At 40.2% G+C, this 15655-nt stretch overlaps 1 protein-coding gene across 1 annotated transcript in view; it reads left to right on the forward strand.

Moving 5' to 3' along the window:
* AFG1L (AFG1 like ATPase) overlaps positions 1-15396 on the forward strand; it is a 198013-nt gene extending 182617 nt beyond the window's left edge. The window contains exons 11-13 of the mRNA XM_043999572.1: positions 7701-7841; positions 11329-11442; positions 14871-15396. Coding sequence (XP_043855507.1) covers positions 7701-7841; positions 11329-11442; positions 14871-14999 — 384 coding nt within the window. The 3' untranslated portion in view covers positions 15000-15396. The remainder of the gene's footprint in view (positions 1-7700; positions 7842-11328; positions 11443-14870) is intronic.
* The last annotated feature ends 259 nt before the right edge of the window (positions 15397-15655 follow it).

The following is a 15655-nucleotide window of genomic DNA, read 5'->3' on the forward strand; positions in this document are numbered from 1 at the left end:
CTGTTGAGATCATATGCTACAAGTAGGATATGGACAGAAAGACCAAAGGAGTAGATGCCAGAGATCCCCTGACATTGTTCCCAGGAGGCCAAGGGTGGCTGGTGGAGGAGGCCAGCGTTGTGCATACCCTCAAACTAGGGGAATGCTCCCTAAGGTCCAAACTACCCTAGGCAGGTTTCCCAGTCATATCTGTGAGACCTTACCTATCTGCCCCCCACCACCACCACCCTTTGCCGTGTCCTCAAGTACAAGCTCTCCAAAGGACAGAACCCTCTCTTGGAATTTTCATAAAATAGACCAACCCTGTTAGCTTTATCTTCTTCTCTTCACTACCCTGACCATGATCATGCTGCTGCATTCATCTTGGACTACTCTTTCACCTAGAATGTCTTGCTACACTTAATCATAACTGGCATTTATGGGACGCTTCCCAGTTTACAAAGTGTTGTACGGATCCTCACCGCAACCCTGTGAGGCGAGGGCTCTAGGCTAATTTAGGACCTCCATTTTAGATGAAGAGTGACTAGTCTCGTGGGCACCCAGCTAGTAAACATCTGGGTAAACCTATGTCTTTCTTGACTTTATGGGCAGTTGTCTTTCTCCAGTAAGAACCCTGGACCCTGACAAGTTAGAGTTTATGCAGATGAGACACAGGTGAAAAGGAGAGCAAAAGGGGGCAAAAAAAAGATTGACATTTTTAAAGTTTGGTTGTTTTGATTATTGAAGGTTCTTTTCATACCTCGTGTTTGACTTTGGAGAATAAAATGAAGGTTCACTGAGGGAAGGGTCCTTGGTTTTTTCATCTTTATAGCTCCCACAGCTCAGTGCCCCTACACATAAGAATTTTTTATAGAAATGCTTGTAAATTGAATCAAACATTAAGTGAATGAATGAGAGGAAAGGTTTGTCACTTAGGGGTAAAATGAACTGATGATGAGTGAGAATGAACTCAGAGTCCTGCTTGCCCAGCTGTGCTCTGTTCGTCAGAGGGTCAGTATCTGGGGGGGGGGGGGGATATCTGTGTCTGTGTCTGTGTCTGTATGTGCTTGCTTGCACACTTCCCATTGGTGGAATAGAATGAGGGTGGTTCAGAGGGCTCTGGAAACAGCAGCTCTTTTTATCTTGCATGGGTAACTGCATGAAGAGACAGGGATGGGAACAGGATGAGCAAGGGCAGCCTGGCAGCAGGCTGGTAGTTGGCCACAGGAAGGAAGCAACCCTTTTTTTAGCTTCCTCTTCCAAATACATGAAAATAGTGGGCAGGATGGGCAATGAGACATTCATTGGTGATCAGTTAAATTGAACCTTTCCCTTCCTTTCCCACTGCCTATCCAATATCTTGGGGGAAGAAGAATTATTTAACATATTTAGCAAATGAAAAATGTTATTTCTAATTCCTCATTTGGGGACTTTTAGTTAGCCCCTAAAAAGGGTGCTTGAGGGCTAGGAGCAAGTGATTTCTTGGACTCATTTTTTTTCTCAAAAGAAGTTAGTTTAATAGATTTAATCTTTCTATTTGGGTATGTTTTTAAAAAGTAAAATTTCATTTCTGTATTTCCTAAATCAGGTCTTTTCTTCCAGCAATATTCTCTATTTCTTCTAAAGACTATTGTTTTAAATAAAAAAAGAGAAGAAAAATGCCCCACTTTTATTTAATGAAGTATTAGGAATAAAGGGCAAAGTAACATCAGCTAATATATTGGCAAATGCAGATGTTATTTAAAATATATAATTTGCTAAAATAGCTGAGCAAGCAAATTTGATTTTTCAGTTGCCCTTAACACTTCAGTTTCATTTCTACTAATAATTTTCCCCGGGCATACAGCTATAAAGATAATTTTTTAAAACCTAAATCATATATATATGCATGGAGAGTATGCTTAATTATACTTAACTGCATCACTAAAATTAAGTTTTGTATTTTTATATATCTGCTGGTTTGTAGTAGATAAGGGCGGGGGGTGGGGGGATCTTGTGTATGCCACTGAAATTCAGATGGTTTTGTGGTGTTACCTATAACATTATCAAAGCAGGGAAATATTATCTTTTGTTTTTTCTAAGAAAGCTAACACTACTGATCCACTATTAGGAAAGCATTTGTTTTTACCAGTTGCATGATGGATTTGCATCCGCACTCTTTGACCCCTTTGCAAAGGGTCAGCATTTGCAAAATGGCTTGCAGGGATTAGGCAATAGTCTGTGTCCATGGAACAGAGTAATGCAAACTGATCTTATTTAAGAATAGAACTAGGAACCTTTGCCACATTAAGACTATAATGGAACCAACTGAGTTAATTAGCCACAAACCTGGCAACAGTGTCTTCTCTAAACTGCGTGAGACCACACACAGTCAAAATTACCTCTTCACTAGCAGATCTTTGTAAAGCCTTTTCTAGGCTCATGCCTGTTGAGAATAGTTAGAGAGAATGGAGTAAAGGTCTTCATGGCTCAAATTGGGCTGCAGTTCTGAGAAGAGCTTTTTTCTCTACTCCACCTGTGAGTTCAGAATGTTAGCCTGTGTTCTGGGACTAGAAAACCCAACAGAAGCCCTGCCCACCTTCATTCCATCGCCCTCCCCTCACCCCAGGATCACCAGGGTAGAACAGCATGTTATTGGTAGATGACCTCCATCTTGATTCTCATTTTTTGTTCTGGTCTATTGAAGCCCAAGCTGAGATTTCAGGGCAGGTGTTTTGTCTTTAGAGTCCTCCTCTCCCTTTTTTTTTCTCTTCCCCCTGTCCTTTCTGGCCCTCTGGCTTTCCAAAGCCCTCTACTGTTGCATCTAATCTAAATGCCCTTCTCCCTAAGAGAAACTCCCCAGCTTCCAAAAGTAGCTTTCTTATTTCCCTTTTTCTGCTCTCCCTCCTCCTCTACCCATGGATAATGAATAACCTCTGGCCCCTTGGACCTCACAGTAGCATCTTGCTTATATTTCTCATACATGGATTTTGTATTTTCAGTTTTTTATATGTATGTATATATGTATTTACATACACCGATATGTAGCTACATATATACACATGCACACATGCGTGTATGCATCTATACATGTGTACATGCCTATGATATGTATGTGTGTGTGTATAAGCAAACATCCCCTTAGTAGACAAGAATTTCCTTCAGGACAGGGACCCCGTCTTCTACGTTTCACATCTCCCCTAGCACCTAGTATCTAGTGCTCTGAATGCAGAAGTTGCTTAGTTAATATTTTTAAAATTGAATTGACTTGGGCAATTGTAGACATTGAGAGTGGTGAGGAGCCTTAGAGACCATTCTAATCCAACCTGTACCCAAACAGAGCCTGAACAGAAATTCCCCCTTCCACATCTCCAACAAGCCACTATGTGAAGCTGTCTAGTGAAGGGGAAAATGCCACCTCCCAGGCAGCCCATTCCTCCATTGATAGCCCATTTGTTTGTTTCGGCACCTTCTACCAGCTGCTTATCAGCCGCTCTCTGGGACCAAGCAGAGAAAGTCTGATGCTTCTTTCCTATAACAGCCCTTCAAATACTTGGGCATAACTGTCATGTCCCCCCCTAAGCCTTTTACTCCGTACAAAACATCCCAGTACTTCCAACCATTCTTCACGTAGCATGATCTCCTTTTGTTTCACCATTCTGTTTCATCTCCTTTGGTCATTTTCCAGGATATCAAGGTGTTTCTTCTGAAGGGGGGGAACCCACAACTGAATATACTCCTCTAGATGTGGGCTAGACAGGGCAAGAGTGCAAAGGAGCAGGATCCATCACAAAATAAATATCTATATATAATATGGAGAGGAAATTTCTGGAATTAAAATGTATGCATTCATAAAAATTAATATGAAGTGAAAAATAAACCTTATTGCTTCTTTTTTATTATTGTATCCTGGGCGGTGATTTACCTTGCCTACCCTTAGTTCTAGCTATGACTCAAAATATAGCTTTAGTGTTGCTGATCTCACCTAGGTCCTAAGAAAGTCTGATTGAACTAATTTCTTTTTCTTTTCTTTTTTTTTGGGGGGAGGCAGGGTTAAGGCAATTGGGGTTAAGTGACTTGCCCAGGGTCACATAGCTAGTAAGTGTCAAGTGTCTGAGGCTGGATTTGAACTCAGGTTCTCCTGAATCCAGGGCCAGTGCTTTATTCACCACGCCACCTAGCTGCCCCTGATTGAACTAATTTCTTTTTTTTTTTTTTGGTGAGGCAATTGGGGTTAAGTGACTTGCCCAGGGTCACACAGCTAGTAAGTGTTAAGTGTCTGAGGCCGGATTTGAACTCAGGTACTCCTGACTCCAGGGCCGGTACTCTATCCACTGCACCACCTAGCTGCCCCCGAACTAATTTCTACTAAGATGTTGGTAATTAAAGAGGTTTTTGTTTAGCTCCATGTCTTTGAATTTCAAATAATCTGGCCAAAATACTTTGTGAGGAGGAAGAACTTCTCCAACTCTTCCGAAATTGATCTGATTCCACTTCCTCTGGAATGAGCCTCCGACCCTTTCTCTTGTGTTCTTCTAAGGGTTGAGTTAAGATTACCAGATGACCTTGGTCAAGGTCACACCCTGGGTGAGCCCCATCTCATCGTGTGCTTTGCTTCTTCCTAGGGGAGTAAGATGGAAGGACAAAGGCTGTCTGCATTAAGGACACGTAATTGTTCTTCATGGCTTATTGTTCGTGTAGTGTGGTTATCACCTAAGAATTAAGGTCTTCTTCTCACAACTTTAAAATATGAAGGGAATATTACCTGGCAATATGACTAACACTGAATGGTGTGGTCAGAGCTTATCTGGAATATGGTGTTCACTTCTAAGTGCCACATTTTAGGAAGCACAGACAAGTCCGTAGGATCATAAACTCAGATTTGAACTCTAGAGGACCTTTCAAGCAAATCTTCTCATTGCCCAGGGTTACACAGCCAGTAAGTGTCTGAGGAAGAGTGAAATTGAGGTCAGTCTGACTCCAAGTGTGACACTCTTACTGCCCGTCTTTTTATAGTGGAATAAACTGAGTAGGGCAGTGGGGTGGGGATGGGAGGTAATTAAGTTACTTGTCTAAGATAGTAACAGAAGTGAGGTCCCCTGGCTCCAGATCCAGCACACTTTAAACTGTGAGGACTCTTGACAAACTCTTTACAAGGATCAGCCAGAGGAAGGCAAAATGGAGAAGACCTGAGGGGAAACGATAACTGTCTTCATGTCGAAGGGCTTTCATGGCAGGAGATTTGTTCAGTATGACCTCAGAGGACAGAAGTAAAAAGAAGAGGAGAAATCCCTAAAGGGAAGATTTCAGCTAGATGTCAGATATATCGCAACAGTACTACCTTGGAGGAATCAGTTTCTACATCAGTAAGAGGATGATCACTCGTCTGGGCTATTCTAGAACAGGTTCTTATTCAAGTATGGGTTAGAGTAAATGTTCTGAGATCTGACTCTGGTTTGCTGTAGAACTTGGGCACATATGTAGGATGTACAGAATATATACTGTAAGTTAGGATTAAAATTGTTTCAGGGTTGCTAGCTGTGTGACCCTGGGCAAGTTACTTAACCTCCATTGCCCCGCCCAAAAAAAAAATTGTTTTGGGGACAATCTCTGAGCTTGTGGGTAGCACTTTTTAATATCAATTTTATTGACATCTTTTTATACCCCCTATGTTTTCTAATCTACCAGTCTTCCAACCCTTCCCAGAATGTTATGCCTTATAACAGAATTTTAAAAAGGAAAAAAATTAAAACCCAGTTGAGCAAAACTAATACAACATAAAGAGCAGCTAGGTGGCACAGTGGATAGAGTACCAGGCCTGGAGTCAGGAATACTCATTGCCTTGAGTTCAAATCAGGCCTCAGTCACTTATTAGCTCTGGGCAGGTCATGTAACCCTGTTTGCCTCAGTTTCCTTGGCTGTAAAATAAACTAGAGAAGGAGATGGCAAACCACTCGAATATCTCTGCCAAGAAAACCCCAGATAGAATCACAAAGAGTCAAACACAACTGAAAAATGACTGAACAACAAAAAACCCAAAGTATTATAACAGTAGGCGAATATATCCCCATGTTTCATACATGTTTCATACCTGTGATAAAAAGTATATGAGGAGGTAACCTTTCATTTTAAAATAACCGTAAGTAAACTTAGTTCTTGCTATACTAACTAATACTCTACAAACTAATAACTTAGTACTTACTATACTTACTAATAACTGTAAGTAACTAAGTACCATTACTCTTTAAATGAGAGTGGAACAACTGCCTCTGGGTACAAGCATGGTGTGGGAAAGGATGGAGCATCACTTCTTACCTTCCTCCACAACTCTGGAAGGGTCCTGCCTCTCTCCTGGGCTCTTTCTCCTCTCACTAATATACTCCCCAGCCACCACTCCCAGGGATTAGGAGCTCTGGTTTTCAGGCATGCTTTACAAGCTGTTACTGGAGCCCTCAGGATGAACTGTATCCTCTCCTGGCAACACTGTACCTAAGACTATACCATCAAAAAAGATCTTCTACTTTCCCCTTCCCCCGCCCTTCCCAATTCACCTGAATTTGCCTTCAGCTCTAGAATTCCTAGTTCTAACCTCATTGTCCCCATAGTAAAAGATCACAAGTTGCTTTGGTCATTGAAATCCTCTGGCATTTCTCATAATCATTTACTACAATTTAGATAATTACTAAAAATATTTCCCTGTGGCTTTTGTCCTGAAACATCTTCTTTTCCTATTCAAAATTATGCAGTGATGCTCAGTGTGGTATTAGATATTATTCATTATACTTAACTTGAAGTGATCACTGAAATTAGTTGTAGGAAGAAATTAGAAAGAATAAGTTTGGGGGCAGCTAGGTGGCGCAGTGGATAGAGCACCGGCCCTGGAGTCAGAAGTACCTGAGTTCAAATCCAGCCTCAGACACTTAACACTTACTAGCTGTGTGACCCTGGGCAAGTCACTTAACCCCAATTGCCTCACTAAAAAAAAAAGAATAAGTTTGGGGCAGCTAGGTAGCACAGTGGATAAAGCACTGGCCCTGGATTCAGGAGGACCTGAGTTCAAATTTGGCCTCAGACACTTGACACTTAACTAGCTGTATGACCCTGAACAAGTCACTTAACCCTCATCGCCCCGCAAAAAAAAAAAAAAGAATAAGTTTAAGTCTAGTCAAATTAAAGTAAAAGATGGTGTGAACGATAAATAAAAAGTTACTAAGCAGGGTCTTTGTTCTTCACTGTTTGGGGAAAAGCAGGCAACCTTCCTGACCCTGGTGAGTGATGCTGGGAGGGGAGGGGGGTTGTCATCCTTAGAGACACTCCACCACTCCCTGTCTTTCACTGTTAAGGCAATGGAATGATATATTGTGGGTATACTTTTGATGAAAAATCCAATCATATCTTAAATTAGAAGTTAGAGAAGCGTATCCCACTATTGGAAATACTGACCCAGTTAGACCTGAGATCCCAATTCATTTATAGGTCCAAGACCAAGCGGATTAAATTGTCCAGAATTGAAACAGGCATTGAAAATATATGGTTCTAGATCAGTGTTTACTTTACATAACAAACTTTGCATTTTAAAGCTGTTAAATAACCTTAACTGTAGAGTCACAAATAAAAAAAAGAGAAAAATACTGTGCTTTTCAAAATGTCCTTCTCTCATTCCACACTTTAGAAAGAAAGTAACAGCTGTGTTCATTTTATTTATTTTCATTTTAAAACATTTAATTTTTTTTAAATTGCAGCCTCTTGGAGCTAGTGACTATTTGGAACTATCAAAGAATTATGATACAGTTATTTTGCGAAACATACCTCAACTTACACTGGCAAAAAGGACACAAGCACGACGGTTCATAACTCTTATTGACACCTTTTATGAGTTTAAGGTAAGCAGAAAAAGCAACTTTTCTCTCCCAACTTAGAATGTTAAAACTCAAGTACCTAAGTCCCGTTAAAAATCTCTTCAGTGTGGGGCAGCTAGGTGGCGCAGTGGATAGAGCATCCACCCTGGATTCAGGAGGACCTGAGTTCAAATCCGGCCACAGACACTTGACACTTACTAGCTGTGTGACCCTGAGCAAGTCACTTAACTCTCATTGCCCGGGGGGCGGGGGGGGCTCTTCAGTGTACCAGCGGTTCAGCGATCTTGCAGGCCAGCCCATATGCCATGTGGTGCCATGTGTAAATGATGATAGATAGTACAGCCATCTCACTAACACCTGACACCCTCAATCTCCCCACCCATATAGTAGCATCATACGGGGTTATGTCTTCTGTATCATTGGTTCAGCTCAGCAGAAATTCAGCTCAACAAACATATTCTTTTATTATCCACATGTATAGATAAGCCTAAATTTGTCTTAGCACAGACTGGCTCCTCAGTCCATTTGGTGGAATACAATCCCATTAACACAGTGGTGGAGTCCCAGTGAAATGGCTTGTGGCATCCCATGTAGTGATACAATTTATTCAGGTTTCAAACTGGCAGAAGGCCATAATGCCTCTCTAAGGCTTCAGTGCAGAAATCAAGCACAAATTTGAAGGGTTTTTAACACATCTGTAAAGTCTAACCTTCGACAACTGAGAAAGGGAAGTGGTGGCAGCCTTTGGTAGCCTGAGAGGTGCTACTGTGTACTGCCTCTGTGAGAAGTACTTACCAAGACTCCTTCAAGGTGGAGAAAAGTAAAGGGATGTCGAAAATATGACAGAAGAGAAAGCTAACCCCTGAGACCGGGAGGGGTTCTTAATCTGGAGAACTTGTCTTTTGAATATTCTGATAACTGTTATTTCAATGTAAGTGGTTTCCTTTGTAGTCCTATGTACTTTATTCAATACATTTAAAGCATTATTCTGAGAAGGATGCCCAAAGGGTCCATAACACAAGAAAGGTTAAGAATCCCTCCCCTCAGGAAAGACACAAGGAGCCAGAGTTGTGGGGAAGAAGAGGGGAGAAATGCCCATGGGAGACACCTCTTTCCTTTGCAAGACCTTCTTAAGCCCTTGCACCCTGAAAGTCAGGATGGCCGTGCACTGATATGGCAATGGCCAGCCAGCTTGTAGGGGGTGTTGTTCCTAATCATTTCCCAGCCTTTATCATTGGGAATAGAGGTATTTAAGTCAAGGACAGAGCCCAGTTGGATGCTAATAATCCTCTCACTCAACCGCTTAGTTCCCAGTAAGCAGAACCATTACATTAAACTACCCCTACACCAGTGGATTTAAGATTTAAGGGATAAGGTTAGGGTCACAAATCCAGGGAAGCACCTTTACCAGGAGGGATCACAGGATTCTCTTCTCTGTCTCTAGAAATGAGTTGTTGCTAATTTCTGGAACTTTTTTCCCAATAAAGTTTAGAGCCCAGAGGTTTTGACTTGCATATTCATATTGAAGGGTGAGGATAGAAAATGAAATAGATTTTATAGTGCAAAACAGAATATGGGCCTGCTAACTACCAGATGCCTGAAAGTATTAAGCTGAGGCTTTCCCTATTACTATTCACAAGAGAAGATTTTAACCAGGAAAGTAGTTTGTGAAAATAGCTTCCCAGAGGCATCTTTATAATTTCAGTATAACCCCCCCAAAAAAAATTCTAATGGAATACAGCGCCCCCTTTGGGGCTTCTTCCTCAACTTGTATTTATGCTCAAGGATTGGGTAAACAGAAGGAACTGCTACCTTGTGTTTTGGGGGAAATCCTGAGAACCTGCACGCCTGATACTTTGATTTAAAAGCCCCCATTGGTGTGCTTTATATTAGTCATCACTTCATGCACATTACCTCCCAGCAAAGGCGTTTACCAAGATGGTATAGTAAGAGCAACTGCTAAAAAAGATTCCTTCTATAAACCTGGGTCAAACTCTCCCCCAAATATACACAGTGTCCATTGGGAAGAGTGGGCTCAAATTTAGGATTTGCGTGTGGCAAATGCATGGTCCTGCTAGTCCTGCGGCATATGAAAATATGTAAAAACACATCAGTTTTGAATCACCTTCTACTTTGACTATTCCCAGTACTTTTCATTCTTAACAGTCCAAGGTGGCCAGGGGTGAAGGAAATAAAACTCAAGATAATAAAACTCGGTTAAAAAAAAAAAGTTGATGCTTCAGAACTATGTATACTAGGAGATCAACAATAGACCCAGAGTAAGAACATTGTTAATAATATTCTCACTCTATTTTCATGTTATAAATAAGTAGTACCTTAGAGAAGAATCCTCCTAGGAAAGATCCCTACCCAGACTATGCTGCTCCCCCACACCTATTTCCTTCCTACTCTTTAATTAAAAGGGGAAAAAAATTATCTTGCAGGAGGATTGACAATTGATCGATTGCCCTAATATTTGTCTTGATTAAACTATGTACCATGACAAGAGAGTTTAGAGCATCTTAAAGAACAAGTGGCAGATTATCTCCATTCATAAATTGAGGACTTAGCATGACACTATTTAGCCATAAAAAACAACATTATCCCAGAATGTGGTCATGGAAAATGACTCACTTTGGGAAGTGAGCCATTATTGTAGTTCCCATTCCAGTTGGATTGTGATCCTGCTCAGCTACATCGGATGAGATAAAAAAACTGATTTGGATACCGGATGTTCAGTGTCAGTACCAGATGCAAAAGTACTAAGCTATCTTTTCAGATAGTTTTAACTCTGAAAGGGTCATTTTTCCCCTGAGTTTTCTCATGTAACTATTGAATGAATAGGTATTTAAGTAATTCTGTTACCTCAATGATTCTGTATAAATGCGATGGGTCTGAACCTGTGAATTCATTATTAGAGGGAGCTCTCAAGGAGGAACTTCCTTTATCATTGCAGGTTAGCACCTTATCTGCAGTCTTATAGAGTTGCCTGTATGAATGTGAACTTTTAAAAAATCAGAGTATTTAAAACAACAAAAAGGTCTAATGGATAAAAAATATTTAATGAAAGATATAAAACTGCACCCTATGTATGATTACATATGCACACTCAAATATTTATGTAATCTGGAAGTAGTGTAAATCTGAGTCTTTTTTAAAGGATGTGCTAGAAAGATCTTGATGGAAATAAAGATGTAGTATATAAATGCAGTGGTGGTATGGGGACTCAGGCCAGTTACTTGTACAGTACAGAAGTAGCTATCTGAATGTCTTAAAGGAATTTTATGTCTGCCTGCTTCCAGGAAGCAAAAAGCACATGTGTTTACCCTTCAGGTTCTTTTGCAACTAACAAAAACTATTAGGAAAATTAGCTTGACACATCAGAGAAGTAAATATCTCAATGACTAGGATGGCCAGTGTGGATATTTGCAATTGTCCAAAAGATATGTCCTTTCCTTCTCTATGTGAGATCAAAGAAATGGCATTGTTTCCTCATTTTCTACTCTTCCAGGTACGTATCATTTGTTCCGCATCCGCTCCTCTGTCAAGCCTATTTTTGTATCAACATCATGACAGTCAGCTGGAGCAAAGCAGAATGTTGATGGACGATTTGGGGCTGAGCCAGGTAGGCGATATTAACATAATCTCCTTTTATTATAAAACAGCTTAATTGGTTTTGGTCTGATATCATGGCAACACTTTAGGAGAAGGAATGCAGTACACATTTAACTCTTGGTTAACTGCTTTCTTCTAAGACCAGTGACAGGCGCTTTATAACAATAAGTAACTCTTCTGTATGTGTGTTTATGTGGTGCCCATCACCACTGGAGCTAAACACTTTGGACAAGCTAAATGTGTTAGAAAGTGGGGATGATAATAGCACATACCTCACAGAGATGTTGTGAAGTTCAAATGAGATAACATGTTTTGTGAACCTTCAGATACTATATAAATGCTAATTGTTATTATTGTTATTAAGAATCAAGGTAGGGGGCAGCTAGGTGGTACAGTGGATAAAGCACGGGCCCTGGATTCAGGAGGACCTGAGTTCAAATTCAGCCTCAGACACTTGACACTTACTAACTGTGTGACCCTGGGCAAGTCACTTAACCCCTCACTGCCCTGCAAAAAAAAAAAAAATCAAGGGGTACAGGCCAGGCCTCTGTGGTGTTAGCCCATTTATTTGGGTCTTATCTCTACTCAGAGGATTCATATGAAACTTGGTTAAAACCAGTTCAAAAAGATGTAATGGTATTTCTTTCTACCAAAAGAGATGTAACAGGGTTTTTCATTAGTGTAAAGGGGTCAAACATTAATCCCTGGCCAGTTTGGTCAGAAGCTTTGTCTCCTAACCCCACATATTCACCTCTTAACAAGGGTGTATCCAGGGCTTGAGAGAATCAGGTCAATTATGCTTGACAAAATGAAATCATATTTTCAATTGTCACTTGAACCCACTTGTGGAAATATCTAACTGTATTACAGACCTAGGTACTATGAACTCTTGAAGTTATTTTTGTAAAAGCTGAACTCAGATATTAGCACTGACGGTTGTTGTCCTTTTTTTTTTTACATTTTCAAGAGAACATTTCAAGCAATATATCTCTGTGATTTGAATGTATTATAAATCATTGCAGTTTTAATTTCTTACTGTAGACCTCAGATCTATTTTTTTTGAGGTAGGAAAAGATTAGGAAGTATGACCTCAGTGAAATAGGTTAGAAATGGTTTGTCATTAATGTTCTATTGCAAACCAATGACATATTTATGTTAGATCGGCTCCAAAAAGCACTCTTACCCCTCCCTTGGGGTTTGAAAAACCCCAAGTGTCTGTTATTTCCTAAGGAAGACAAGGTATAAAGAGGTTTCATCTCTAATTAGCACAGGATTAATACTGGGATACATGCTGCCAAAAAAAAAAAATTGTGATACATAAATTAGACTTAGTATCTAGTAAAGAATAGTATACAGGGGCAGCTAGGTGGCACAGTGGCTAGAGCACCAGCCCTGGAGTCAGGAGGACCTGAGTTCAAATCCGACCTCAGACACTTAACACTTACTAGCTGTGTGACCCTGGGCAAGTCACTTAACCCTCATTGCCTCACTAAAAAAAAAAAAAAAAAGAATAGTATACAAGCCAAGTAGTAGAACCCCTACAGTCTAGCAACCCATGGTCTAGGACAAAAAGGTGAGATCCCTAAACCCATGTGAAAAATAATATTTCTCTCTTACATGTAATAACTAATTATTGAATCAAGAGCAAGGTTTTTCTCCTTTTCCATTTACTCATCCAAAAATCAACCAGTGTGGGAAACCTCTCTTTAAGATTTACTCAGCCCAAGATCTAATCAGACAATAAAAGAAATTCTAAGTTTAGGCTAGTGGGTGTATTACTGCTCATTGTATTTGCCCAGATAGGTCCTGGGGAAAATGTTGATTCTCATTATCAGGACAAGTGATATGGAAATTGATGTCTTTGACCAAGATTTGAGTGACCTGAGTCATGTATACCAAGATAGCCCACCTCCCATTTGATTAACCAATCAGAGGTGATTAGGCATGCCTCAGGAACACCTCTTCTTCAAAGGGCATATAAAATGAGACTCCATGGCCATTAGGGGTCTTTGGTCTAAGAGAGATGTCCAGATGACCATCCTCTTATTAATAGTCTCCTGGCCTTATTAATAAAACAATTAAATTACCCAGACACTATGTCTCTCAAACTTCTTAATTGTCACACCCAGATATCGCAGAAATTGCCCTAGTCGCCAGTAGTCACAGCTAGCGCACTTAACACCCTGTAGAAAAACTATACTAGGGGCGGCTAGGTGGCGCAGTGGATAAAGCACCGAACCTGGATTCAGGAGTACCTGAGTTCAAATCCGGCCTCGGACACTTCACACTTACTAGCTGTGTGACCCTGGGCAAGTCACTTAACCCCCATTGCCCTGCAAAAAAAAAAAGAAAAAGAAAAACTATACTAAATGCCACAGCCATCCAGGGCAAGAGGCAGCTGCGGCCTTTCTTAACCAATGAGGAACCAGTGAGTAGCAGGTACAGTGAAAAGAGAACCAGATTTGTAGTCAGAGGACCTGGGTTCAGATTCCAACCCTGCAACTTACTCCTTTTGAACAAGTGATTTCATCTCTCTTGGGCTCAGTTTCTTTATCTATAGACTGAAGAGGTTGGGATAGAAGGCCTCCAAGTTCCATTTTAGCCATAAATTGATGATCCTATCATCAAGAATCCTTAAACTGCAATTGGAATTTTTCCTCCACAGTTTGACAAAATGAAAAATAATTTGATTTGTTCTAAGTACCTTAAGAGTGTATCAAAGTTCCCTGGGTGATCTAACAATTCTTAATTTACCTGGCTGTAATAGTTTTCCATAATACTATTATTTATTACTTTGCACATGCTTATTGCTGAAAGTTTGCTTTTGGTAGATTTTTACAGGGAAATCCATTTGAACTAATAATTTTGTATCTTGGCTTCCTTCAAAGGCCAGAGACTTTTTTTTTTTTTTTTTTTGCGGCAATGAGGACTAAGTGACTTGCCCAGGGTCACACAGCTAGTGAGTGTCAAGTGTCTGAGGCTGGATTTGAACTCAGGTCCTCCTGACTCCAGGGCCAGTTCTTTATCCACTGCACCACCTAGCTGTCCCCAGAGACTATTTTTTCAAAATATGTGTGTGTGTGTGTGTGTGTGTGTTTGTGGGGGGCAATGAGGGTTAAGTGACTTGCCCAGGGTCACACAGCTAATGTCAAGTGTCTGAATCTGGATTTGAACTCAGGTCCTCCTGAATCCAGGGCCGGTGCTTTATCCACTGCGCCACCTAGCTGCCCCACCCAGAGACTATTTTTAAAAACATTTGCCATACTCCATTTTTTTTCTTGGTAGTTTGTTCTAAATACTATCACATGATATATTTTGAGAAATTATAAAATATTTAAGACAGTACATGATACCTTTAGAAAAAAATTGTCTAATAAAAATGCCCTTTGAGTACTTGTCACATGTTGTGAAGCTTTGGATTTGTTTCCTCCAATCTAGGATTCAGCTGAATCACTCTCCATGTTTACTGGAGAAGAAGAAATCTTTGCGTTTCATCGCACACTCTCTCGACTCACAGAAATGCAAACTGAGCAGTACTGGAAGGATGGTGACCGGAGCAAGAAGTGATTCACTTACAGATGGCCAGAACTCAGGACAGACATGAATGCATTGGAGGGGAAAAGCCTTATTGTGGAAACTGAACTAATTATCTTTTTCATTAATGAATTGATTTGTTTTGCACTTTATCCTTTGGACCGTTGATCCTCTATCTCAGACTCCTATCAAAGAATTCATGAATCAATAAGTTAAAGCAATTTTTACAGCTCCATATTTTTAATATTTATTTTGTGCTCTGTTCCATCAAAAAAAAAATTAAATCTGTCCTCTTGAAGATTATTAGTAACAGACTTTTGAGCTATATGCTATACATCAAGCTACATGAATGTGGAAGTGGCTCCTGCTCCATTCTGGTGATGTCTTTAATCAAAAAAAAAAAAAAAAGACACAGAAATAAAAGGCTTTGTACCAAAATCAGTCAATTGGAAGCAATAAAATCCTGAGTTTATCTATGTGAATTATGACCTACTTGAATTGTAATAAACCTTCTAAACTTTTTCTTCCACTTGCTGATTCTCTTCTAAACTTTCAGGTTCTCTTGTTGGGTGTCAGTTACTCAGAGACTGACATCCTGCTTTAATAGAAAAGAGGTTTGACTACAATGGTGAAAACAAAGTCATGTGGAGAATGTGGTCCTTCAAATACAAGGAGAGGGGAAGGAAAAT

The sequence above is a fragment of the Dromiciops gliroides genome, chromosome 4 (assembly GCF_019393635.1).
Source record: "Dromiciops gliroides isolate mDroGli1 chromosome 4, mDroGli1.pri, whole genome shotgun sequence".
Classification (NCBI taxonomy): Eukaryota; Metazoa; Chordata; class Mammalia; order Microbiotheria; family Microbiotheriidae; genus Dromiciops; species Dromiciops gliroides.